A 27,530-nucleotide genomic window follows, 5' to 3' on the forward strand; every position below is an offset into this window, starting at 1 on the left:
GATATACAGTGATAAACCAAAAAACTTAAAAAAAAACACCCCGACAGCTGAATATTCAAGGACACGGAGGTGTTGGTAGAGAGGATGACGGCTAAATTTATACTCTCAATCACTGGATAGCTCAACTTACCGATCATTCAATCATTCAATCAATAAACCTTTTTTTCCTCTCGGGAGTACATCATTTCCAGTGTAGCCGAGCATTTACAATTTAAAAGGGACTGACAACATTGAGTAAGAAAATAGAATTAATAAGAATAAAATATATATATATATATATATATATATATATATATATATATATATATATATATATATATATATATATATATCAATGCCAGGCTGATTTGCCCCTGTTTGTGCAAATAAATGATTTTTAAGACCACCAGAGACAAAATTATGAAAATATGAAAATTGCAAAAAGTACACAACAACAATGTTAAATTCAAAGGATTTACAGTAAGATTTAAAGGCCTTTTTTAGGGCAAATAAATGACAAGACTTGATAAGACATCCGCAAACCGTGAATAGGTGTCTATACAGGAACGTTGCTATAGCCCCTTTTTAGGGATGTTTTAATTGTTTTTACAGAAGTGTCTCTCTAATATGTTAAAAATATTCAAATCTTAAAGTATACTACAATTAAAGAATTTTAGTAACAAAATCAATCTCCCCACGCAGCGCGGAAGATCTGATCCACTTTGTCTCGGAGCCGCGTCAAGAAAAATGCATACACGCACGCAAAATTAAACAGCGCTTTTTTAAGCTAATGATCCAGGCTGTCCAGCATTTAGACTGGAGTGAGTTAGGCTAGCTGTGGTGCTGTTGGTCAGTTTGTGTGTTTATAATAAATACTGTGTATTGTACTGCCTGTATGTGTATCAGCTAATTGATGTTACATAATAATAGAATATGATGAGATAAGTTGACACTCATAATGTGCGTGGGGCTTGCCAATGAGTTTGGATATTGAATAGATTTTCCAAAGTAAAGAGCCAGATTAATAATTTAATGAAGGTTTCTAAGCGACTGAAGTAAATATAATATAATAACAAATATAAATATAATAAATATGTAACTTGTAAGTCTATGTCTGTAAATGACATTACTTGTTTCCTTATGGAAATAGAAAAATTACCGGATCTGCTGAAGTATAAAAACTAATATTAATAATATTATGCTTAAACAACAACAAAACAATAATATTCATAGTAAATTAAGAATAATTTACATCTTATAATAATAATAATAATAATAATAATAATAATAATAATAATAATATTATATAATTATAATATATAATTTTATATAATATAATATATATATAATATATTATAATTATACTGTATAATTATAATATTTTAATAAGAATAAAAATAAGAAGAATCAGCTTCCTAATATAATTTGTAAATAATTTAATAAATTAATTTATTGAAACCCTGATGTTTTTGCAACAATAGGGTTCTTCGTGTGTGATATACTGACAAGGTGATGTGATTTCCGTCTGGATAAAAAAAAAGTGGGGAGCTGCACAGCATTTTGCTTTCACCTAAACCTAGAGTTTATTTTTAAGGGTCGAAAAACTTCTGTCTTCTGTGCTTTTAGCGGCGTTTTTAACGGCGTCGTGAAATCATACGGCGTATATTACGGCGTCTTGAAATCATACGGCGTATATTACGGCGTAAAACCCACACAGAACGGCGTATTTTACGCCGTTCTTTTCTATAAAAGGCGTCTGGTCCAGGCGTTTTTTGGGCCTTTTGGCGTTCCATAGTTACCAGCTCCTTACGGTACGTGTCCACTGGCGCTTTTTTTCAACGCAATCCGCTGCGCTGGATCTCCTTGCTCGTTTTTTAATTAAAATGAAACAACAGAAGTAGACAGTCATAAGTTTAATATTTTTATTTTTTTTACCAACCTCACTGTAACCTATAGCTCTATAAATCCATATTCTGCCGCTTTCAGCTTCTCTTCTGTGGTTGAAAGGCGCGCCTGTTCTGTGTGTGTGTGTGTGTGTAAGAGGCTTGTGTGTGTGTGTGTGTGTGTGTGTGAAGACGCAGCCTGCTCTTCCCTCATTGGCTGGACGCAGCCTGCTTTTCCCTGATTGGCTGGACTGGACACAGTGCGGCGGCCGGATTTATTTGAATAAAGTTGAGCCGGAGGGCGGAGCTGCGTTAAACGCAACGCAACCCGGCATGCACCGAGGCATGCAGCGGCTCTCTCCATTGATTTTATGTATGATGTTATTATGATGTTATTTTAGTAAGCAGTCGCTGTTAACTGAAATTATAAGATGTAAAATGTTAACATTGTCTTCCTGGTCTTGCCTAGGCTGTAGCAATGAAGAAACAAAAAACAATAACATATAACAATAACAATATTCTAAAGTTTATTGCAGCATATATATATATATATATATATATATATATATATATATATATATATATGATTTTACAGCTTGGTCCCCCCCAGTTCAACATTTCCATCTGAAACGTGATGGTTGACTTTGTGGAACTTTCTACCATCTTCCTACTGCACCTCTGGAGCTCAGTCACAGAGATCTTTGGGCTCTTCTCCCAAAATTGCTCAGTTTGGCTGGACGGCCAGGTCTAGGAAGAGTTCTGGTCGTCCCAAACTTCTTCCATGTGCTCTTAGGAAGCTTGAGTGCTGCAGAAATTCTTTTGTAACTTTGGTCAGATCTTTGCCTCGCCACAATACTGTCTCTTATCTTCTTGGGCATTTCCTTCCACCTCATAATTCTCATTTGCTCTGAGCTGCGCTGTGAGCTCTTATATAGACAGGTGTGTGCATTTCCTAATCAAGTCCAATCAGTTTAATTAAACACAGCTGGACTCCAATGAAAGAGTAGAACTATCTCAGGGAAGATCAGAAGAAATAGACAGCATGTGAGTTGCAATTTTTTCTGTCAAGATGAGGTGCTGAGTGTACATTACTGGGAAATAACATGAACTTTTTTTATTTTAGCAAATGGCTGCAATTTGCATTTTGTATTTGTGGTTTGTGTTGAAAAAAACACAACACTACTTGCTTATATTATTGGCCCAAACAAAAAAAATATATATATTTAATATATATATATTTGTTATACTTTTTTTCTTGCTGAGGTGATAAATAAATACATTTCCTGAAAGTGCTTTATATCAGCATTATAACTTTTGCATTACTTTGCCGTGTGTGTGAAAGAGAGAGAGAGTGAGTGAGAGAGAGAGAGAGAGAGAGAGAGAGAGAGAGAGAGAGAGAGAGAGAGAGAGAGAGAGAGAGAGAGAGAGAGGCCCTTTATCGAGTTTCACTTAAGGAGAATGTGACCTCATTGTCCGTCTACTGGCCTCATGAGATTGTATTGCAGCAGGGGAATTCAATTACATGCATTTAACGACTTCATGACATAAAATGATTAGTATAAACAGACTTAGTTTTGAACTGACTGAGTCACTCTATATACGTCTATTATACAGACGTGTTACTCTGTTTGCAAATGTTTTAGTTGAGTGGACAAAGACTTTTTCAGCAAGTTAAAGCCCACTGGGTTTAAAGAGCATTTTATTTTGTGTTTTTATTTTTTAAAGCTTATCATGGAATGTAACATTTTTTTGTGAGTGTGCTGGGACTACAGATGTTAGGCTTAGATGTTAACTTTTTCTAGAAGGCAAAGCAGTATTACAACATAATTAAAGTCACTGTGCTTTATAGAGATTGTACAACCACAACCATGTTGTCAGAAATTACCATTAACTTATTATAATGAAAACAGAAATGAAGCACAGAAATATCCATCAACATTTTTTTTCTTTTTATAAGTGGGGAAAACGGTAAAGAGTGAGAAGTAATTTTCTGCAAAAAACTCATTTTCACAGAGAGATTAAAAAATTCTAAACATCATTTCTTGGTTTAACATAGTTGTAGAATATGGAAGGAAGGCAAAATCAGCAAAACTCCACTTAACTCTTTAAATCTAAATCTAAACACTAGAGGGTACTGCCGAGCGAATCCACACTGAATGGGTTCATATGAAGCTTTTAGGCAAAATCTTAATTTGTAAATAAATGATTCATTCTTTTTTTTCTAAAATCTAAATAAAACATTAATAATGTTTATGTTAAGTCATTTTTATCTGCATGGTGCATACTGTCTAGCTCCAGACATAGCACAAAAAAGCACAAACATATATGTGTATTTATGTAGTGCATTTTTTCTGACTTTCCTAAATGAACAAAAAATCCTGAGTAAAAAAAATAGTCAATAACTTCCATTTATCTCCTTATTCATTCAGAACTTAATCTGCCACTCTCTTTTAAGCGTGTATTGGTCATTTGTGGTAAAAACAGAAAAATGGTTCTGCTGATCTGATCCAGATCGAATCCACAAAATCCACGAATCGACTTCCCATCACTGCTTGCTGCTGCGCTGCATCCGTACCTACGTTCCCTTCAGCTCGCCTCCCGCCTTACCTCCGTTGTCAAACAGCGGCGAGGCTCGAGCGCAGCGAGGCTTCTGATTGGCTGCTTGGCCTCGTCGTTGCCATGGGCGTGGAGGCGATGTCGCCTACTAAACTCGGGTTATCTGGGAAGGCGGATTTTCGGACGGACGCAGTGAATTTCAGAGGGGAAAACGAGACACAAAAGGAGCCTGGCGGTGTTTTTTAATCAGCGAGCTCAGCGTTTGGAGCGGAATTTCGGACTGGGCGTTTAGATCCGCGGCTTTAGCGCGTAGGATATCACATTTCTGAGATAAAACGCCGGGAGCGCGTCCACAGGCAGCACGCGGCGTTATTTTTAAAGATAGACAGTTTTTTTAAAGACGAGGAGAAACAAGAACGCGGCTCCTCCCTTTTTCACCCCCTTCACTATTTTTCACACAATTACTTCGTTTAAGCTGAAGTTCTACGCGGTTTGAACACAGCCTAACTGCGACACCTCGTTTGGCTGTAGTTAGCTGAGCCGCGGGCTGCGGATTTTGCACACAGCGGTTTGGCTCGAGGTCTTTAGGCGGACGATCTAACTGAAGCTCAGCTGAATCCCATTAGTGAAGTTGGATGGCTGCCTGAGCTTGTGGCTCCCACCGGCTGTAAACTGGACAGCACCGGTAGGTTATTTATTTGAGCTGGGTAGCGTGCCCATCCTAGCCCATTAACTAGCTTAGATTAAATGACATTTGTTTGAGCGCATTAATATATAGGTTTCGGTAGTTAACTAAATGCACCTGCCTGAAGGAGGAGGTTCCTCTGCGGCAACAAGCGCGTGGGCACCAGGGAGGGGGTAACTAGCGTTAGCTAATTAACCGAACTAGCTAGGTTAGTTAATTAGTCTGCTAGTGTAGGTAAGTAACCTAGTTAGTTAGGTTAAGTAAACCCAGCTGTGGACTATCAAACCATAAGTCTGTCATGTATGAGCTATGTTTCAGTTACCCTAACTATAGTTAGCTAAGCTAAGTTAGGTTAGCTACTTTTGCCGCTTTTGTAGTTATCTAGTTTAGCTTAGCTTAGTTACTACAACGTATAATAAAAAGGGGTGGGTTATTTGGTTTTGCTTTAACCACATTATTATTTGTAGTTGTTGTGTTTTTTTTGTATGTAGTCTTCTGCAGCATAAACATATGGCCTGTAGCAGTTTATACTCTAATTACGTCATTTTTTCGTTGTTGTGCACACGAATTTAAACGTTAAATTTCTAAATCGCACATTATTGTATGTTTACAGCTGGGGGTGGAACGTGGGAGTGTGAAATTCAGCCCGCGTTGCCCCATGTTGACGACCCACACCTGCTGCAGCTCCACCGCGGCGAGCTCGGCCACGGCGCCGCCGCCTCCTCCTCCCTCTCCTCCGCCCCTCCGACACTGGCAGCAGGAGCCCAGCCAGCGTTTCTAAAGCGGCCCGGTATGGAGGACGGGCCCGCAAGCGCCACCAGCGTCGCCTCCCCTGCATCTAAATGCCCCTCCGTACCAGGTTCTCGTTGCGATCTTCTCCACGCGAGTACTCCCGAAGCGCGGGACGGAGATGGGGACTCGAGCTCTCCCAGCGAAGGCTCTGTGGTGCGTGGAGGCAGCGACCCAAGTGCGTCGAATTACCGGCGGGGAGCGGGAGCGCGGCAGCAGCGCTTCATCCGCCGGAGCTTGTGGTTCGCCGACAGCGACGATCAGCAGGGATGCGAGCCCACCGAGAACGAATGCGCAACCGTGACCGCCAGCGTGAGCCTGCGGAACCTGGTGGTGGACCGGAGCCGCAGGGCCGCGCGCACGAGCCTACGGGAAGGCTCGAGCACAGAAAGCCAGGGACAAGGCGGCCATAAGGACAGTGCCACGGAGAGTGCGAGCGCCGACGAGGAGAGGGGACGCGTGGACGGAGCCGCGGCGGTTGTTGTCCCCGCAAGCCCCGCCACCGCCGCCACCGAGCTGAACGGCGACACCACGGACGGAACGCGAGGCAACGCGACGAAATGCGCGAGCGAGGAGAACGAGGAGGAGGCCGAGATGAAGGCCGTGGCTACCTCGCCCGGTGGTCGTTTCCTCAAGTTTGACATCGAGCTCGGGAGGGGCTCATTTAAAACCGTCTACAAAGGCCTGGACACCGAGACGTGGGTGGAGGTGGCGTGGTGCGAGCTTCAGGTACGTGGTGCTCTGTCTTTGGCTGGGCTTTAAATGCTGTATTGGCAGTTTTGGGTGTTTATTGGCTTTTATAGTAGTTTTTACTCTAGACAGTCTTATGTAGGGCTTTATCAAGTGACACACCTACTCTAGTCTGTGTGCAAAAACTAAAACTGGTCCTCTGTGGTGGCCTTTAGGGTATTTATTAATCAAGTCAATTACTATATCATTATGTTGGCATAAATAAGTCACTTACTGATATAATAGCCGTCGTTGTGGTGTATGTTTGGTATTATAATTGGTATCTAAAATGTTATCTTCAGTAGGTCTTTTAGCAAGTGTTCTTGTACATGAATGAAGCTGTTCCTCTGTAAAGATGGCACAGCATCTCCAGAAGCCCTGAGATCTGAGTGCATGCCCACATCCTACTGACTGTTTAGTATGATTGGGCTGGTATTTATTAACCATGTCCGTTGATATCATGATGTTGATGTACTGTGATACACTAAAAGCAGTCACCCTAAAAAAGTAACTTACAGCTGTCATTGTGGTGTTTATTTGGTATTATTATGGGCTGGTACCTACAACTGAATCATCAGTAGGTATTTTAGGAAGTGTCCATGTACATTAATGAATATGGTCCTCTATTGAGATGGCACAGAATCTTCAGAAGCCCTGGAATTGTTGATGTGCAGATCATAAAGCTACCGCTGATGGTAAGAGCTTGTCTGGTATATTGTGTAAATGTCACAATGTTGACACAGACCCCAATATTCAGCAGATGAAATTATTCATTGGAAAATGGCTAAAAGCTAATAATTTCTCCTGAACATTTTTTGATGATTTGATCAAAACACAACCAGTGTGGAGTGAAGTGCTATTTGTATACTTTTCTTTGTCACAGCATTTTGTGTTTGAGTATTGGAGAATGACCCAAGAATGGCCATTTGCAGGTGTAGTTTTGTCAGAGGTAGCTACTACTTCAGAGTTACTGCACTTGGTAAAAAAAAAAAAAAAACAGCATAATGAGGAAAAAGGTGCATAACATATTTAGGTTTAGTTATGCAGATGCTAAATTTAATAAAATCCTGCACAGGAGTGTGTTCATTTTTAATCAGTTTCAGCCAACAGTTGTCATTTTGGTGCATCCCACTGTGGTGGTGGTGGTTGGTGTTTGTGGATGTTTAGAGTTCAACTGGTCTTTGTTTGTTTGAAGAGACGAAACATATAAAATAATTTATCAAAACAAGAGGCAACTTTGACAACATATTTTGCATTCTAATTGGTCATCATATGAAATACTGTGGCTTGGAGCAAGTTTATAATTTATCAGCTTAAAATATAAAATATAAGTTCCTTTTACTCTACATCCAATTTACTTTCATTGCAACTTCTGGCATTACTCCAACAGTTCTGCAAGAGTGTATCCCAGGCCTGTGAAGCCGGCCAACTGCATCTTTTTGTACCGCCACTAGCACTCTTTGAAATGATGAATACTCTGTGAATTACGGAATATGTTTAGTGTATCACCAGTGCAGTACATGGGTCTAAGCAAAACTAACTATTTTTAAAGTTTAAACATTTTAAAGTTGTTTTTTATTATGTGCCATCATTTTAGAAAAGCAATATTTTTTAAAAGCAGAATTCCCCTGGTCCTGGAGATCTCTCAAAGTGCAAAATTGAGCTCAATATCTAATATAACACACCTGATCCCAGCACCGATGGCCTTTATTTGCATCTGAACATTGCAGCTGGCCTGTTTATTATATCTCCAGGACCATGACTTGGCACCCCTGCAAAAATCTATACAATTTACCAGGAATGTTTTTATGTTTATGGAGACCAATGCAATTCTATACATTGTCAATTAAATTTTGCTTGTTTGGTGCGATTTTATTTAAATCATTATAATTAAACATTCCAGCATATAGTAATTGACTTGATCATGTGGGACATAATAAAGCTAAAGCATGTTCTAGATTTTGTCTTGATTAACCTTATATGTTATGGTTTTGCTCAAGGGCTACTTGAATGATTTTATTGATTTAACTCCCTCTAGCCAAATTACATCAAATAAATGAAGCCTGTCATTTAGACGGTGCCATAAGGGAACAGTCTGATTGCTGTTGTCAGTCAAAGAGTTGCTAACCATTCATTATGTTTTCCTGTTTCATTACCTTGTTCCCGATATGCTAGCTGGATATTGATGGGCTTAATGTTACAGGTTAACGAGTTCCTTTTTTGAAAGGATGAGGGTTGGCTGATTTTAATTAGAATTTTGTTCCAACATTGTTTGCATAGTTTTGAGTATACTGCAAGATTACTCTGTCCTAACCCTGATTGAGCAAGAGCATATCTTAAATGCACATTCTTATAAATGCGTATTTCCTAAGGGCCAAAGGGCTGCACAGAGCTTTAGGCTTATAGTAGTTCAGTAGCCTGTAAACCTCAATCACATAATATTATCCAGTTTTAATAGAGCATAATTTTGTCACAGACTTAAAGGCTCTCTCTCTCGTTGCTGTCTCTTGCGCCTTCTGTCTTTCGTGCATGTGTCCTACTTTTCTTTTATTTGCGCCCATTTAGTGAATGATCACTAAATATTCCTCTCATCTATTGTGTGTATAAAAAACTGATTAAAAATAATCTCTCTTGTACTCTCTTCCTTTCTCCCCTCTCTCTCCCTCTCTGTTTCCCCCTCTCTTTCTCTCTCTGTCTCTGTCTCTTGCTTTCAGCTTTGTTTTTCTTGCTCTGTGTGTGTCTCTTGCTCTGTGTCGTGTTGAGGCAGAGTTGACGATGTTATCGTTATTGATGAAGCTGCTCATCAGGGTCCTTTCTAGTGTACTCTCAAAAATCAAAAGTCCAAGGGGAAGTTTTTTTCCCCCAGCGTAAGTCTGGCGTGATGTTTTTTAACTAACACACTGGTCACTGTGTTTTGTGTATTGTTTTGACACTGTGAATTGAGAAGAACCTATATATTTTCCCACCACAATGTAAAAGCTGCACACGTATATAGGGTTGTCACGATACCAAAATTTTGACTTCGATACCGATACCAACTGTAGTATCACGATTCTCGATACCAAAATGATACTTGGAAGAAAAAAAAAAAACGATAAAAATATCTGAACATAAAATGTTTATTTTTGACTGAACTGGATTGAACACTGAACAATCGGTGCAAACGTTTTTATTCTAAAATGAAACATTTGAACAAAAAACAAGTTTCGTTATTATAACCTTAACTATAACATAATTATCTAAACACTTCCTAAAAACTAAAACTAGAACCAGAGGTAATGGTAGCCTGACTATGTGAACCTGACGGGCGGGCAGAAGTTAAGTTCTGAATAAGGAAAATAAAGAGACAGAAGAACGTTACAATGTTATGTTCATTTTAACACTCACTGCTCCGTTTTATTAATCAACCGTTTACCGTTTTTAATAAGCCCATGTTCAGTGTAACGATCAAGCAGGCTATGTGAATGACCACAGATTTGCGATGGAAACGCGAAAACGTGAACATCTTAAGTTCATGTTTCACAGCCAATGGGATAATGGAGAAATAGAGAAAACCACGGGTCCAAAACAAAACTCCTGCACACTCCTCTAGTGTTAACGTGATTTATTGGCAGTCGCTAGTAAATCTTAGTAAAGCTACAGACAGAGTGTATCTTGACTAACTCCACAAACCTGTCGACTTCTCAGCTCTTTGTAGAGATCAGGGTGCTTGACTGCTAAATGAATGAGCGAAATATGATCAGAATTATGTTAAATAACACTGTAACATAGAAGCATAGAACTATTATTTAATTAAAATGATTTTTAAGAACAGCTAAACACGGTGCTGCAGGTCAAACGCGGAGGCGTTCACGTGCGAGAGACAGAGACAGAGAGAGACACAGAGAAAGAGACACAGCGAGAGTGAGAGAGAAAGAGATCTGCGTGTTCTGATGTGAGCTACTCACAGGTAAAGGTTCTCTTTTATCTCCTCGTGCTCATATTCTAGTCCCACACATGAGTCTGCAGCTCCCTCAGTGTTTTCTGTCGTATTTTGCGGCTAGCGCGAGCGCTTACAACTAACACCGCGGACCGCGAGGTGCCGCCGCGCTTGTGCCGAATCCGCTACTGAATCCGACTCCCGCTTCGCGGACAGAATCGGCACAACAGCCCCCGCTGTACAACTGCGGGAGTGAAAACGGCGCTAATAAATAAAGTAGTTTAGTTTCACTTTCAGTTTTCGTTATTTTCGTTATTTTATTTACAAATAAAAATATAAATAAAAAACAGATGCCTACATCTCAGACTATTTTCCCACACTTCACTCCTCGCGCCCGTTTTGTCCACAAGTCGCGGACGAGAGACATCTGTTATTTTAGCCGTCGCCATTCTACACTCGCTGCTGCTCTGCTGGCTTGCGCGTGAATCGATTCATTTGTTCAGAACACTAAGTTTATCTGAATCCTGCCACACCGACTGCTGCGGTGTGAATCAGTTTTCTTATGAACTGAATCAAATCGCGCCTACTAATTTGACTCATTTGAAGCTAGTGACTGGGCTATATACAGTATCGAAAGCATCGAACGCTAAAGAACCGAATCGTTTGTGATGACGTAGTATCGAAAAAGAATCGAACCTTCGGTACACCGTGCAACTCTACACGTATACAACAGACCAAGTCACAATGTCTTTGGAGCTGAATGATTTGTAAATGGTACAGCAGTGATTCTCAAACTGTGGTACAGGTACCACAAGCATCCCAAGGTGGTGCTTTAGATGACCTCAAAAAAATTCTGCTTTTGCTTTAAAATATTAAGAGCTGAAATCTATAAAGTTTTTACTTGTAATTTTCCTTGCAACACATTAGTGTTTTTCTTTACCCGTTAGAACCTATATGTAAGCTACACTTCAGTCCTTTACTCTCAGAACTACAGTTTTATAATTATTAGCATCAGTTTTATTGGTCCTAAAACCCTATGGAATGCCACAAGATATGCTCTATCAACCAGGTAAGCAAACACCCTTATCCATCTAGCTTCGATAATTTTTAGACACCTAGGAGACAATTGTTCGTTTAGGAACTTTTTATGTATGTATGTATGATGGAGCTGGTCTGTTTTTTGTAGACCAACATCAGGGTTCGGAGTCTGATGCAGGAGCGGTGTCGGGAAGCCAGAGAAGAGAATGCAACAAAGGAGTCACGTGACTAACTGAACTTCGCAAGATTGAAGATCAGTCGAGCTGCTGATACTGAATCTGTTGCAGTAATCTATTCTTAAAATGATGAGAAACTGCAGGAGCACCTAAGTGGCTTCCCTGGAGAGAAACTGGAATTCTCCAGAGTCAGAGTTGCAAAAAACCTTAGTGTTTACATGTATATCTTCTCCAGGTAATGTCCTAAAAGGTTGTGGGTTGCCATGCACATGTCAAAGGGTTTTTGTGAAATCGGGGAACTGGAATTGTGATTTTGTCTACTCCAGTCCACTAAGAAACTGGACCTATCCCCCCTTTTTTAAAAATGGGTGTCCTCAGTCATTTGCTTAAGTTTGTTGTGATAATAAAAGCTTACTAATGGCATATGCAGGATTTTGCGGCTCTGGTCTCTCTGTTCTCCTTTGGCATCCAGAGTTTTCCTCATTGGCAGGTTGAGGGCAGCCTGAGGAATAATCTGCATCTTTTTTACACAATGCTTCAAATAAGTTAGTTGAGATTAGTTGCAATGCTGACACTTAGGCCAGTAGGATTTAACAGCAGTGAAGATATTTAATTTTTTATTGTGGGACTGATTCTGGCGCACAAAAAAAGTGATGTTTTATGAGGAGTTAATTACAGGATCCATAAAAGCTAAATTGCGTAAGTGGCCAGCATGACTGGACAGATTTGCTAAACCTAGCAGCATTGGCTGACCTCAAATTTGTTCAAATTCTTTCTTTGTCCGAGTGTGTGGTTGTGGATGGACATGTATTTGGCCAAAAGCTGCTTCTCTAGATAAAAGCTCTAGGCTGCTGGTCATTGAGTGTGCGCACATCCAGATGGCTTTGGTTTTTGGGATGCTAATTTATGTGTAAATGCCTGGGGTCTCACTTTCTCACTCAGCCTTCTCCTCATAGTCTAAACCTTACTAGATCCAAATAACAAACAATTCTCAAATCATAAGATATATGTGATGGTTGTTGAATGTTTAATAACTACAGGGACAGAGTTTTCCTGTTTTTTCAATCAATATTTCAGAATATTTATCAATGTTTTAAGAGTAATTCAGAAGATATTTAATCTGTTCTGATGATATATTGCACTGTTCCCGGTTGGATTATCAGTTGGTTATCTCCTATAAACATAAGCTTAAGTAATTTTTTTGTAAATATGAGACACCAAAAGAGGCAATATTCTAATTATGACCCAAGTGCAAAAGGCTCAACCTCCTAATTCTCAGAGGTTCTGCTGTGTTGGCTTTGCTACAGTCACTTCTGGTTGGCGATGATATAAACAGAGCATCCAAATAATAGAGCATGGAAACCACAACAATAGGCCAAATTAATTTAGTATTGATGCAGCTGTATTACTGGTTTTAGCCCACAGAAATAAAAAAGGCACTTTGTTTTAAACTTTTTTGTTGTCTCTTCTTAGAACTAGCTTCAACAGCAGCTCAGCAATATTTGCTGTTTGTGATGATTCCCCATTAACAGATTAAGCGTTAAAACCTACCTTCAGCTTTTATTGGTGTTTTTTCTTTTTTATATTCTCATACTTCTGCTGGACCTCTATGCTGTAGGCCTTGTTTCTCAATTTTTTTTGTATCCAATAATATTTTACGAAGCCCCTTAAGGGACATGGTGTAGTGTGTTTGGTACAGGTTTGCTGACTAGCTAGCTAGCATTAGCCAATAAATCTAGCAGTCTAGCTAACTACCTACTGGGTTTCTTAGGCCCTGTTCACACGCATTCGGATATTTTTAAAAACTGAGGTTTTTGTCTCCATTTTTAAATAACTTTGTCCACATGTGCAGCTTTAAAAATATCCCTGTCTACACAAATGCCATACCACTTAAAAACGCTGAAATGAACTTGGGATTCTCTAGACATTCGGAAGATTTCTCACCACTTCTCAGCAACAACTACTTTATTTACAAAATTGTCCTGTCCGGTCCAGGCCTCTGCGCATTTTGGGGCCTCCGCTGAGTTGGGTAATGTAATTTAAACATTAAATTAAGCTGTTAATAATCCGCACATCTCAGAGAAAACAGGACCAGTCCATGCGCTGTCCATGTTTCAGGCTCATTCTGAACAGGCTAAGCTAACGTAAACAAAAAGCAGACGTGCAGACTCTGTGTGTGTCATCAGCGTTTTTAGAAGGCTCAGTTTTCCCCGACCACTGAGCTTCTGTGGAGAGACATGAAAATTAATGTTTACAGACGTTTTCCATCCAACCTGTCTGAGATTCAGCTGTATCTCCGAAGACTTGCATCTGTAATTGCAGTGAAAAGGTGGCTCTACTAAGTATTGATAGAGGGGCTTGAATACTTTTTCTCATTTTTATTTAATTACATTTTTTAAATCTATGTATCATTTTCATTCTATCAATTATGTGATCTTTTGTGTTGGTCTGTCACTTAAAATCTCAATAAAATACATTTAGGTTTGTGGTTGTAAGGTGACAAAATGTAAAAGTTAAGGAGTATGAATACTTTTGCAAGTCACTGTATGTTTTTCAGTAAGGAATCTCCATTCAAAATGCTGTGTAGTCCAAGACTAAGTTTAATACCCTGTCTGGAAACTAATGTTCAATGTTAATGTTCCAACATGTAAGGTAGCTGTGCCACAGGTAGCTTGACTGATGTGATTTCTGCCCTATTTGCCCAGTAATCAGTTTTTGCTGGTGTACCGTGGCTAATTATTGGAATATGTGATATGACATTTTTGAGTAATTTTCATTACAAAAAGCATAATTAGAGCAGGTTATTTGGATGTAGTGTAGTGAAGTGTAAATATTGGGAGATTATAATTAATTTTATAATTGATTACCGTGGGTTCTTTAATCACTTTCAAAACAAAACAATTGTTTTACATGTTTTAAAAGTTATTGTAAAGGAGAAACTCCACTGACAATTTGGTAATCTGAACAATTTTAACTCTAGACAAGCGGTGGTAATCAGAACAAGTGTTTACCGTACACTGTTTTTCTATGCCTATGACCTTTCACCTAGACACATCTGTACCTGGATGGACTGTAGAGGTTTTCATAGCGAGCAGACAAGCGTTCAGAGTCATGTATTTGTATTCTGGTGAGCTTTAGCTGCAGTATCCGCATACTTTTTAAGGCATGTCTTTTGCAGATGTGCTGGTGAGATTGATGGAGTTGTTGATAGCTGGGACTTGTTTGGACAGTTGTGTTCTATTTACATCTCTCTTATACCTAGGAATTTCATCACGCTCTGTCAAAATCAAAATGGCTTCCCACTTTGACCTACTTTTTGAGAAGAAACCATGTGGACTCCTCCCACCTGCACTCTGTTCACAAGATTTAAATTCTTCCCATTTTCCAGCTTGTCTAGGCCAATTTCAATTTCGATCTAGTTACTAGAGATTGAATCATTAAATTATTAAAGAGTAAAAAAAAGTAAAACTTGTTTTTAATTGGCCTTTAGAGACAGAAAACACACTTTTGGACAGTGATTTTAAGGAAATTAACCCCTGTGCATTAAATACATTTTATGGTTGTTGCTGTTTGTTGACACAGTAGATTCAATCCTGAGTTGGACATATAGTCCATATAGAGTACTAAATATTGAATAATAGACACCTCACACTACAGAATAATCTTAAGAATATCATGGTTTGCGGTTCCTGAGACCAGGAAACTTCTTTTTTGTATAAATTAACTGTACACTACATGTGATTCGGCTAGAGATTAGGGTGACGAAAGCCAGAGAATGCCTTTAATGGTATTTAGGAATAGGAGCAAGAGACTGAGATATCAGCTGTCTGATTGGAATCAGAGAAAAGCAGAAAGGGAGAAATTGAGTAACACGCTGGTAGATGGGTCATGTCAACAGAGTTTATGCTTTCAGGATGTGGCCAACACTTCCAGTTAGCGTTTGCGTAGATCCCCAGCTATTCCCACCCATCTCTCCTGTTTATCTTCTCAGTAAATAAATGTATGACCCCTTGGCTTGCCTTCCTTTGGCCTTTATGGTTTAAAGGAACCATAAGTTCATCACTGCTTCTCTGAACAGGACAGAACTTTACAGCATAGTCAGGGCTATATCTGCTGCAGCTTTGAAAATGCCATGAATCTGACCTGTACATACTTTAAATAATGACAAACCTCACGTGCCACAAATGACACACATAATTATACTTTGGATTGCATTTCACTTCCTTATTGCTTACTCTTTTTGCCCCCCTTTTATTTGTTCTCTTATGCTTTCCATTTCCGCTCATGTCATGCCATTCTTGCCTTCAAGTGTTGTAGAAAGAATGACTGACTTTCATTTATGTTGCATAACTAGTATAAATTTCACTTGTGATAGACTATTTAATCCTAAGCCTATTTTTGTTGAATTTGTAGTAAGTTGTTTGTTTGACACAATGGGTCACTTTTTGGTTGGCCTTCATGCTTCCTCTCAGACCAAAGTGGATTAGAGTGCTATTCCTATATAGTTCCTCAGCATACTCCTACTAGAGTTCATGACTTTTTATTAGGACTGTGTATTGGCAAGAACCTGGAAACAAGGTTGATGCACATCATGATGCATTAGGTGCATTAGAAGTGTGTACAAACTTCAAAAAGAAAAAATAATTGCTTGGTTTTAGTTTGTCCCCCTCTCAGGCTGTTGCATGGCCAATAGGTTGAAGCTGTTTGCCAAGTTGCTGCTGTGATGGATTACATTCGGTTTGAGAGAGTGATGTTGAGGTATTCCAGGTGCTTCCTTATGCATTTTTTTAGACATTGTTAACAAAAGCCTCGAGTTGGAGGCAAATTCGGGTAGTGCAAGACCTCTGCTGGGGGGATTCAGTTTGATTCAGCAGCAGGTTGGAAAGATGTAGTGCATAAACCCTTATCATGAAAAAATCAGTAAAACTCAGTTATGAAATGTGAGATAACCAAGGCATTTGCTGGTTTGAGGTGGATGTAGATTCTTTTTAACAATAACTAAAATTTCTGACCTCAGTGAAGCTGGCCCCTCATATTATTAGAAATGAAATAAAAATATGTCCATTGGTTAGTGCTGCGTTTGTGCTGGTTTATGCAGCAAAAATTAACGTTTGTGCTGTTATCGTCATTGAGATATTAAACATTATATTTACTGTTAATCTTATTGAGATATTAAACATTTTATTTCTGACCTGTTATGTAACCCAGCCCCTCATCTGTGGCTAAATTGCACCAAAGTGGTCTCATTGGTTAGTGCTACGTTTGTGCTGGTTTGTGCAGCAAAAATTAGTGTTTGTGCTGTTATTGTTATTGAGATATTAAACATTATATTTACTGTTATCATTACTGAGATATTAAACTATTTAATTTATTACCTTTTATGTAACACAGCCCCTCATCTAAAGCCAGATTTCATCAAAGTGGTGTTGTTTTTCTAGTGCTGTGTTTGTGCTGGTTTGTGCTATTAGAATAAATGTTTGTGCAAGTTTAGTTATTAGAGTTATTAGATAAAAAAAAATATATTTAATGGGTGGCATTACCCAATATTTATTTACACACATCACCCAGCCCCCCTCATTTATCAGTGTGGTTAGTGCTCACAAAAAGGCACTCAGCCCGGTTAAAAGGCATTAACAGGGCAGTCTGTTAAATATATGCTTTCATAAGTGCAGGAGCAATTTTTACAGTGGTAAGTAAGTTTTTACCATGAACAGTCATTTCACCTGAAGACATTCATCTGTGCTTTATTAGATGTGTAAATAAATATTGTTTTTCCTGTAGCTGAATAATCAAAATACCTGAAACATTTATTTTTACAGCACTGCTGAATGAGACCACTGTGGTTTGGGCTGTATTGGGGGGCTGGATAATGCCACCCATTAAATATTTATTCTAATAGCACAAACCAGTACAAACACAGCACTAGAAAAACAACATCACTTGATGAAATCTGGCCTTACCATAAAAGGTAATAAATTTAAATAGTTTAACATCTCAGTAATGATAACAGTAAATATAATGATTAATATCTCAATAACTATAACAGCACAAACACTAATTTGTGCTGCACAAACCAGCACAAACGTAGCACTAACCAATGGAAATATTTTTATTCCATTTCTGATTATATGAGGGGCCAGCTTCACACCTATTCAATATTTTTTTTCCTAATAAATCAATAACAATAACAGCACAAACACTAATTTTTGCTGCACAAACCAGCACAAACGTAGCACTAACCAATGAGACCACTTTGGTGCGATTTGGCCACAAATGAGGGGCTGGGTTACATAACAGGTAGTAAATATAATTTTTAATCTAAACAACGATAACAGCACACATGTTAATTTTTGCTGCACAAACCAGCACAAACGTAGCACTAACCAATGAGACCACTTTCGTGCGATTTGGCCACAAATGAGGGGCTGGGTTACATAACAGGTCAGAAAATTAAATGTTAAATACCTCAAAAACGATAACAGCACATACGTTAATTTTTGCTGCACAAACACAGCACTAACCAATGGACATATTTTTATTTAATTTCTAATAATATGAGGAGCCAGCTTCACTGAGGTAAATTTCTGTCTCTTTCATTACACACAGATCTAATTCTGAACTTCCATGTACATTTCTGAATCATCACGTCAGTGCTTTTACTGCAGAATTCAACCTTCACACAGCGAACGATAACTGTCTGACAGCCTGTTGACTGAAGTTATCTCGCTGTGGCATTTTTATCTTTTCAACTGTTAGTCAGTGCTGGCAGAAGCCTCCTCTGTGTCATGAGCATGTTCATTAAGCTAGAGCAGGTTTGGCAGCTTGTCATTTGAGTTGCGTTTCTACTTTCCTCGTAACCTTAGTCTTTAGGAGGAGGATGTAAAAGATCTCATCTTGCAGTTTTGTAGTATTTCATGGCATGACTGGCGCCAATTCACTGTAAAGTTAATGGAAAACGGAAGTGGTCGACTGTTTAGAATTCTGTACAAAAATTTAAATAGAAAAAATGTAATTGTGCTTATTAAAAATGCACTGTTTTATAGATTGATAAATCAACCTTATGTTGTTAAATTGGCTGAACCAGTTTCATAGTCATTGTTGTGCACTCATGACTAGTAGTAGAAATAGGGCTCTACAGATACACTCTATTTATGATTCGGAACCGTGGAATGTGACGTGAAGTACCATTCTGGTTCATACACAGCTGTCTAAAAACTCTGAAAATTATTAATCTTACACATTTAATTAAATTATGATACAGAATTTTAAGTATATCATGCTTAACCAGTATCATAACGACTGCTTATTTGTTGAGGTATTGCAGTACACTAGTCTTTTCACACAAACAAGAACTTAAACCATTTTACCATATGATATATTAATTATGCATTTATTCAAACACTTGAGCTTGTTAAACAGCGGCACTGGCTGATTTTTTAATTTGAGTGTGGTCTGTATGATACAGATTCATTATTGAACCGCTTTATGTCGTCTTGTCTGAAGTCTCGTCTTGTTTCCGCTGTTGTAAATGAAGGGAATTGGCCTCAGGGCAAAGTTACTCCGTAAAACAAGTCAAGCTACTAAGCGGCCTCAGGCAGTGATTGTGTCTTGTTGTGTTTTTTTTTTTTGTTTTTTTTATATATGCATATTTTTATTATTTTTGAACTTGGTACAACATTCATTCAACATGTTTTTTTTTCTCTTTTACATCTTTCAAGTCTTTTAGTCTTTAAACAACTCCCCTCCCTCCACCCACCCCAAAACATGGAGCCATAAGTTACAAGAAAACTGAAAAACAATGATACTTGAAAATTATATTAAATCAAAGAAATTAAATTATTTAATAATAATAATAAGCATGAAAAACCAGTAAGCTCATTCCATCTGCATGACCTCTGTAAAAGTAAACATGTAATTAATTAATTAAATTACAACAAATTATAAGGCACATTCTTATTTGGTGTATGTTAAATTTAGAGTTAGTAGATCAGGTCTTGTTTCTAGAAAAATAATAAATGAATCCCAAATGTTATGAGGTGATTTTTTTTTTTTTTTTTTTTTTTTTTTTTTGTTTAATTGTATACGTAAGTCTTTCAATCGCTAAGCAGTAAGAAAGTTCGTTAATCCACATGTTCAGAGAGGGACAATTGACACTTTTCCAGTGTCTGGCAATAAGACATTTCGCATGTAATAAGCAGAGGTTAAGCAGATTCCTCTCATGTTCTCAGGGCCAATGTTTCTGGTATCAGTTTGAGAATGCAGATCTCTGGACATACAGGGATTTTTTTTGTGGATTATGGTAGAGACTTATTCATTCTGAAAAAAATATATTTGTGTTTGTTAAATGTTATACTTTGTGTATTTCATTATGTTTTGATGATTTATAATGCAAAGCCTACTTTAATAAAAAAAGCTTACTGCTTAATAGTGACATTGCCACTGTTATGTGCAGTTAGAGCTGGGCAAAGTGGCCAAAATTGATCTCAATATATTTCTTATCATAGTATATTTCTGTTATCGATATGTGCAGTATAAAAGGACCATCTGTGGAGTACATAATCGCAGTGATGGAGCTGGGTGATAGGGTAACTTATTAGGCAATAATTTTTAAAGACATTTCCATGATGCATAATGTATATATCACAATGTTTTGTCATGCAAACAAGTGGCAGATTTTTTCATGCAATACAGTGGTTTTGTTTCACATACAAAATCTGATAAATTTGATGATGTGCAGTAGGGGTGTGCCATATCTTATCGTACACGATAATTTAATATCGTGAACGATATTATACCCTGAAATATCGTTTTCCATTATATATCTACTAGAGACAGATTATATCTGTCCAGTATCATTTATTTTACTTTAATCCTGGATATGTGGAGAGATTTGGAGTGTATTATTATTATTATTAGTAGTAGTAGTAGTATCATGACTTTCTGTATCATTGACTTCTGATAAAATTATTGTATTTTTTTTTTTCTCAGTTAAGAGTGTGCCATAACATGCCCATCGTATGCAATAATACAATTATAATTTTTTTTTATTTTGTTGCAGTAGTGTATTCTTGAGATATTTTTGTTTTTAATTCAGTGTTTTGTCATATAGTTATCATGAAAATACCATGCAATGTCATGATATTATTTTAGGGCCATATCGCCCACCCCTGATGTGCAGCAAAAAATGTTTCACTGTGTAAAGAAATGTACAGTTGGGTCAATTTTTTTACATTTTTTTTTTAAGTAGATATTTGAAAATGTCCTCGATAGGCTTGTTAAAGCATATTTTCGATACGATAAAGGTTATCGCAATACAATAAAATCATCTTATTGCCCAGTTCTAAGTTTTATTCTTTATTTATTGAACTTTTTTAGAACTTCACAGAATAAAGGTTTGATTTCAGTACATCTTTTTTTTATTTTAAGCATTCATAGAGTACATAATTAATAGACCTTAAGCAACCATGAAATCTTACTTGACCTATATATTTGATGAGTAATCATTTTCTGCTGCTGTAGAAAGAGTCTGTAACCTGAGTCTGAGTAAAAGAGGTCAGAATGTGCCAGATTTGTCTTTGTGATGGTCTCCACCTCTCTAGTAATGGAAACACATACGAAATGCTTTAAAAACTATCCAACAAGCAAACAAAAAAACGTTGTATAGCTGCAGGTATGGTGCCAGATTCTCTGCTCTTGTTGAGCTGGCTGTTTCAGGCCATGTTCAGCATCATGACTAGTGTCTGCTCCTGACCTCTGCATTTTCTCATCTCTGTTGTTCTGGTGGGAATTCAGGTCACTGGGTCAAACCCAAACGCTGGTCAGCTCTATAGAATACACAAACAATTGTGTCCATTCATGTTCTACAGAAGCTGGTTTTGTCTGTGTCTGTAGGAAACACACAGAGGAATGGAAACGTTCAGGAAAACCAGTGAGTGTTTACCCGAGCGGCAGGAGTTCTCGCTCAGTTGGCACATGCTTGGATAGATAATTAAAAAGATCATATCAGCGGGTCTTAATGCGCCAGTAATACTCAGTAATGGCTAAGCATTTTTGGCCAGTGTTTGTGTATTTACATGAGAAGTCCCATCCACCTGTTGGTTACCTCTGTTTTAAATTTTGTTTTATTTATAAAAATGGAATTGGATATAAAAATAAACAATTGTAAAGCAGTATTTTGTTTGTATTAAACTCTGCAATTTAATCATTAAATAATTAAGACATGAATCAAAATGTTGGGACTAACCCTTTATAATTAAATTAAAGTGTTCTATTTAGTATCAATTACAAAAGTGTCTTTAAAATTAGTAAGGATGCTCCAGAGTCAGTCATTTGATTTTTGAGTATCTGCCAATCCAATACTTTGGCAAAACAGTAAAAAAAGAAAACCCATCCAAGTTGTCACTTAAGGTTTTTCGAAAAATGTTTTATTGTTGTTGAAAGACAATTTAAAGCCTACACTGAGATATTATAATACAGTAAAAAAGCCTAATTCTAGTTTGCCAGGCCTAAACCACACTACACTAATATGTCCTTCCCAAAAATACAGAACTATTAGCATTTCAAATAAAAAATGAAATATGTTTCTAATTATGATTAATCGCAGAATTGTTGTGACTTTTAGTTTGTTAATTTTAAAAAAGATGCATGTTTAAATGGCTATCAATTAGTTGTTTAGTTTGTGCTAAAATTGTCTGCTTTGATAGCAATTCAATACAAATTAAACATGAATGAATATGTTAATTTTTTTTATTTATTTTTTTTTTTACTGCATTTTTACAAAAAAAACATTTCATTCGACCGCTCGTTCATTGCACATAGAGACGTATTGCCTATAGAATTGGACTCTCTGGAGCAGGTAAACAAATATGAATGCACTTTCACATAAACTAGAGGGTTAGAAGGGTATAAAGCTCTCCTGGCATTTAACTATATAGCAGTGGATTAAGCTCTGGAGTGATGGTGCCTAATCCACAAGTTGAGGTAGGGTGGTCTTCAAACATCCTGACTTTCTGCTAGCTCTAATCTGCATGAATTGTTTTGAAATTCCAAAGTTGGGAAAGGCTGATATCCTTCATCAGAAAACCCTTGTATTCTTCTCCAGGACCGTGGTGTACATGTTCTGGACCGCTGAACGTATGGCATTCCTCTAGATGAGATCTTGGCGGAGGCATGTTGGTGGTGTGGATGCAGTTATTTAAAGAATGGCACCTGTTCTCGGAGGGTTGGCACAATCAGTAGCTCTGGCACAGTGGAAATCTGCAGTACATCATTGGTCATGAGCGCTCGAGACTTTTCAGGCTGGGTTTGACATCCTCTGGCCTGTTAGGGGCTACTGAATAATGCAGGGTTCCCCTCGAGTCAGGAGGAGGAGGAGAGAAAGAAAGGAGGGTGGAGTAAAAGGGGGTGGGGGTGTGAGAAAGGAAGGGATGATGGGGTGCATGTGGAGCATGCAGGGACAGCTCATGCAGGCTAGCTCAGCTGAGTGGAATAGGCTCTCTGCAGCGCTGCATAATTTATGGGGCTCTGGGAGCGAGAGCTATAAAAGACACACACACACGCACGTTCTCCTGCACAACACGTGGACATCCAGAACATGCACTCAGTGGCACTTCCATCAGCCCTCTTTCACTTCTCATCTGTCTGTCCCTCTGTAGTATTTCTCTCTCCCTCCCTGATCGACCTTTAGATTAATCCAATTAATTACTGCCTGGTCTGGATGAGAGGTGTGTGTCAGTGAGTTGATCTGTCTGAGCTTGTGTGCGCTTATGCCGACAGACAGTTTAGGTATGTACCTGCTTATAAGAGATTACTTATAGATTATTGTGTGTGTGTGTGTCTGCGTCAGCTCTTGTGCCTGGCTTGTGTCGCTGGGTAATTGAGCTCAGAGCTGGTTATGTAATATAGCTGCTGGCTTTCGGAAGCTAGACCCTGCTGTTCCCTCTTTATCTGACCGGGTGGGAGGGGAGAGAACCATGACTAGACAGATGTACTGCTGTTACTATCTATTATTTTTCATAGGTTTTCAACATTCCCACATTTTGTTTGTCTATTGGGGGGTTTTCACACCTGTAGTTCTGTAGGTTTCTCTGGTCCCAGTCAGTTTAAGAGTTTGTTTACTTGGAGTGTTTCCTCCTTGTTTTGGTGTGTTTTCACACACACAAACTGAAACTCACCAAAATATGCACTAAAAAAAACACGCAAGCCTGTTTACTCCTCTGGTTGGTCAGAGTTGTCTGATGCAGGGGCAAAAAAGTAAGTATAGCAAGAATTTTGTGTTCTGGAGCAGGGTGTATATCTGTGCAGTGTGAAGCTGAACGCGGACAATTTGCACAGTAAACGGAGTGACATGGCAACAAACAGTGAATGCTGCACACTGCATTCAGTTTAGCATAGAGCAGCAGCAGAGACTGCATTGGTTCATAGGCATGGTAGTTAATTATCTGGGTAATGTATCAGGTTTAACTGCATGTAAATAGCAGTTTATCTTAAATTAAAATAATATATTTGAGAGTCGGGTCGGATTAAGGCCGGATCACATCCTCACCACTAGGGGTGGGCAATATGGCCCTAAAATATCATGATATTTCTGGGTATTTTTGCAATAGCGATATTCAAAATTATGTGACACAACAATTTCATTACTACTACTACTACTACTACTACTACTACTACTACTACTACTACTACTACTACTACTACTAATAATAATAATAATAAATTCAAGAATACATTACTGCAACAAAATCAATATTATTAAATTTCGTTTTTTTTTTAATTATTGCACTTTGATATGGCACATTGAGATTTTCTATTGTAACAGACCCAAACTCAGGCTGGGATTTTCCACTACTTACCTCGGGCCGGGTCAGGTGAAGAAAAGGCGTTTTTAATGCTATTTTTGTGTTTTATAAAGCTATGGTGTGACAATCACAATATAGCAAAGTAACAAATCAAACAGTTATAAACAAAATGTTTCACAAGTTAGAATGTTGTAATCATGCAGCTCGGGTGAGCTCGGTGTGTAGCTGCTAATAGTAATACTATATTTTTGCACTTTGACAATAAGCTCAATATGAAGTTTGATTATAAAGTATTTTATATTCTTATACCATGTTAAATTATATTAGATTAGAGGAAAGTCATGCAGACATGTGGATCATTATTCGTGTTGTAATCTTTTAGAGATCTGTTCCTAATAAACATTTTTCTAAAATAATAGATCTTATTCAGTATTGCCATGTTAATTTATTCTGAACAGATTTTGCTAGTTCAAACTGGCCCGAAAAAGAATTTAAAAAGACCACTAACCAGTAAAAGTAAAAGAGTAACCGTTTCAAGTAAAAAAAGAAAAAATATTACCCTAAGCTTATTTTACTCTGACTTACTGCTTTAGCAACCCCACATAGACTGTCTAGCAAAAGCACAGAAACCAACTGAAGCCGCAAAAGCATAGGAACAGACTTAGCAACTGCACAGATGTGGGAGCCACTCTGGTTATCAGAAAATGCAGGAAATGTAGTTTTCTAGTTAATGTTTTCATTGATGAAAACATTGTGACAAATTGGCAGGAATAAGAAGAGTGTAGAAAAGAACCAGGGCAGAAAAAGGAAATTAGATCCAGGAATGAATGAATGAATATGTCAGAGAGTGAGATGGATACACAGTGGAGGGGGATGGGGTTAGTATTGATCTATGCTGCCTTTTTATGGCCCCTGCACACACTCTTGAGTGTGTGGTCTCCAGGGCTTCGGACACTTCAAACCCATCAGTGCAAGAACATTACAAGATCACCAAAAAAAACCCCACTGAACTCTCTCTCTCTCTCTCTCTCTCTCTCTTTCCCTCTCTCTCTCTCATAATAGCAAACTGTTCTACTCTGTTGCAAATTTAGATCCCCCACATTTGTGCCCTTAGCCACTACCATTTTATAATGTTCACCAGCTGCTAGAAATGGTATATTGATATTGATTGGTTTCAGTATTGGGCTGATATCAGCAGGAAATGCTGGATCCGCTATCGGCGGGAATGAAAGCATGTGTCCAGTCTGTTCCTGTAATGCATCAATCCTAAAACAGCCCACACCTGCACTGTGTGCTGAAAAATTAGTAGTTGAGTGTTTAGAGTAGTTCTAGCCTGATCATAAGCTGATTTGTATACAGCAGGTAAAAGTTGTTCAAATCCAATCTGTTTCTTCTTATGTGTCATTTGTTGGACCTTGTGAGTGAGGAAAACACACTGAATCTCATATTTCCAGATTTGTTCAATTTAGGCAACTTCTGTATGGGGTTTTGAAAACCGATACATTATTCAGTTTGCGGTATGTGACAAAATAAATTAATAAAAAAATGAAAATTTAATAATAAAAAAAAATTGGTTCAAGGAGAAGTTAAAATGGATAACTACAGTGGTTCAGTGGTGGAATAATGACATTTTATGAAATATCTCATGACTATTTGTGATAAAGTCTTTGATTAGTCTAACTGGAAGGTTCTGGAACTGCTTAATAGATTTTGTTATTCACATGACGATAAAACTGAAACTTCATGTGATGCAATGTGCTCTTGCACTTGCCCATCAGTATAGGAATGCAAACTGTTTAGACAGATGTTTGATTTGGGTCCCATTTTAAAGAGAAAACAGCAGTGAAAAAAATATGCATTTTGGTCAGTCCTCATCTTAGTTGTGAAGTGCTTCAATTAATAATGGCTCGTTTTAAAGTTCAGCAGTATCGGCTATAAAATAAATAATCACTGTTAAATTTAAAGCTTTGCATCAGCAATATAGTAGCATATTAAAATGTTTGTTTCAGGTCTTTTTGAAGCATTTCCATTTGTCTCATAGACTTTTTTTTTTTTTTTTTTTTTCCTCTGTGTCTTTGCTCCCCCTACTGTCAAAGTGTAACTCATGGTAAAGCAGCAACCACATTTTGAACTTTACAAATGCATTTTTGGATATGCAGAAACTGTAGAACAATATTTTAGCATTGCACATAAATGACTATTTTATGCCACTCTGGGCTTGCATAATCTGTGTTATTTTCCCTGTCAGTCGAACATTTTTAAGGCTGCAGTTTTAAGGAAAATGCTTTTATAATGCTTTCAGTTTGTACACAGTGTAAAGGTTTTGTCAGTAAGTGAAAAGTGACCGTTATTGACAGTGATGGTCAGCACGGTAGTTTCACTGTTTTGCTGAGACGGATCTAAAACCACAGTGATATTTGATGTTTAATGAATGAAAAGGTAGTGTTCTAACTCTTTAATGTGTGGTGTGGTGTCTGTAAGGGTCCTCTAGCTTGCTGTTTGCTGTGATCTGCATTGTATTTCTTGCTCTCCACTGTCTGAAGAGATTGGCTGAGATTCATAGGGGGTATTGATGTTTAAGGTGAAATTATATGTACAGTGTGTGATTGGTCATCCCCCACCTCTCCACACTTTACACCCCCTTCCCCATCTTCTGTAAGTGCTGCCTGAAATCTGGTGATGTATTAGTGTCTATAGGAGACAGAACATTAATGAACCTGACTGTGGAGACTTTCTTTATGGCCACTGCAATAACAAGGATAAACCACTTCCATCAGAGCAGAGTTACAGGATTAGAAAATCCACTCCCAAGCTCTAGCATATCTAGCAGTTCAGGACTTTGGTTAATTAATGATCTTGTAAGGAACCATTTCTTAACCTGTTTGTGCCACAGCATAGATTTAGTGTTTCAGATGAGAATCTCTGTTTAGGTTGTACATGTTCTTAAGGTGTTCCATCACTTTCTCTCTCTCTCTC

At 38.0% G+C, this 27,530-nt stretch overlaps 1 protein-coding gene across 6 annotated transcripts in view; it reads left to right on the forward strand.

Annotated features, from left to right (window-relative positions):
• Positions 1–4,561: 4,561 nt before the first annotated feature.
• The window catches only part of LOC103038317 (serine/threonine-protein kinase WNK2), a 93,731-nt gene continuing 70,762 nt past the window's right edge, over positions 4,562–27,530 (forward strand). For 5 of the 6 annotated variants that reach the window (XM_022670762.2, XM_022670764.2, XM_022670765.2 and 2 more), the window contains exons 1-2: positions 4,562–5,103; positions 5,717–6,621. In XM_022670762.2, coding sequence (XP_022526483.2) covers positions 5,896–6,621 — 726 coding nt within the window. In that variant the 5' untranslated portion in view covers positions 4,562–5,103; positions 5,717–5,895. The remainder of the gene's footprint in view (positions 5,104–5,716; positions 6,622–27,530) is intronic. The other variant, XM_022670768.2, reaches the window with a different exon arrangement.

Source organism: Astyanax mexicanus, chromosome 12 (assembly GCF_023375975.1).
Source record: "Astyanax mexicanus isolate ESR-SI-001 chromosome 12, AstMex3_surface, whole genome shotgun sequence".
In the NCBI taxonomy this organism is placed as follows: domain Eukaryota; kingdom Metazoa; phylum Chordata; class Actinopteri; order Characiformes; family Acestrorhamphidae; genus Astyanax; species Astyanax mexicanus.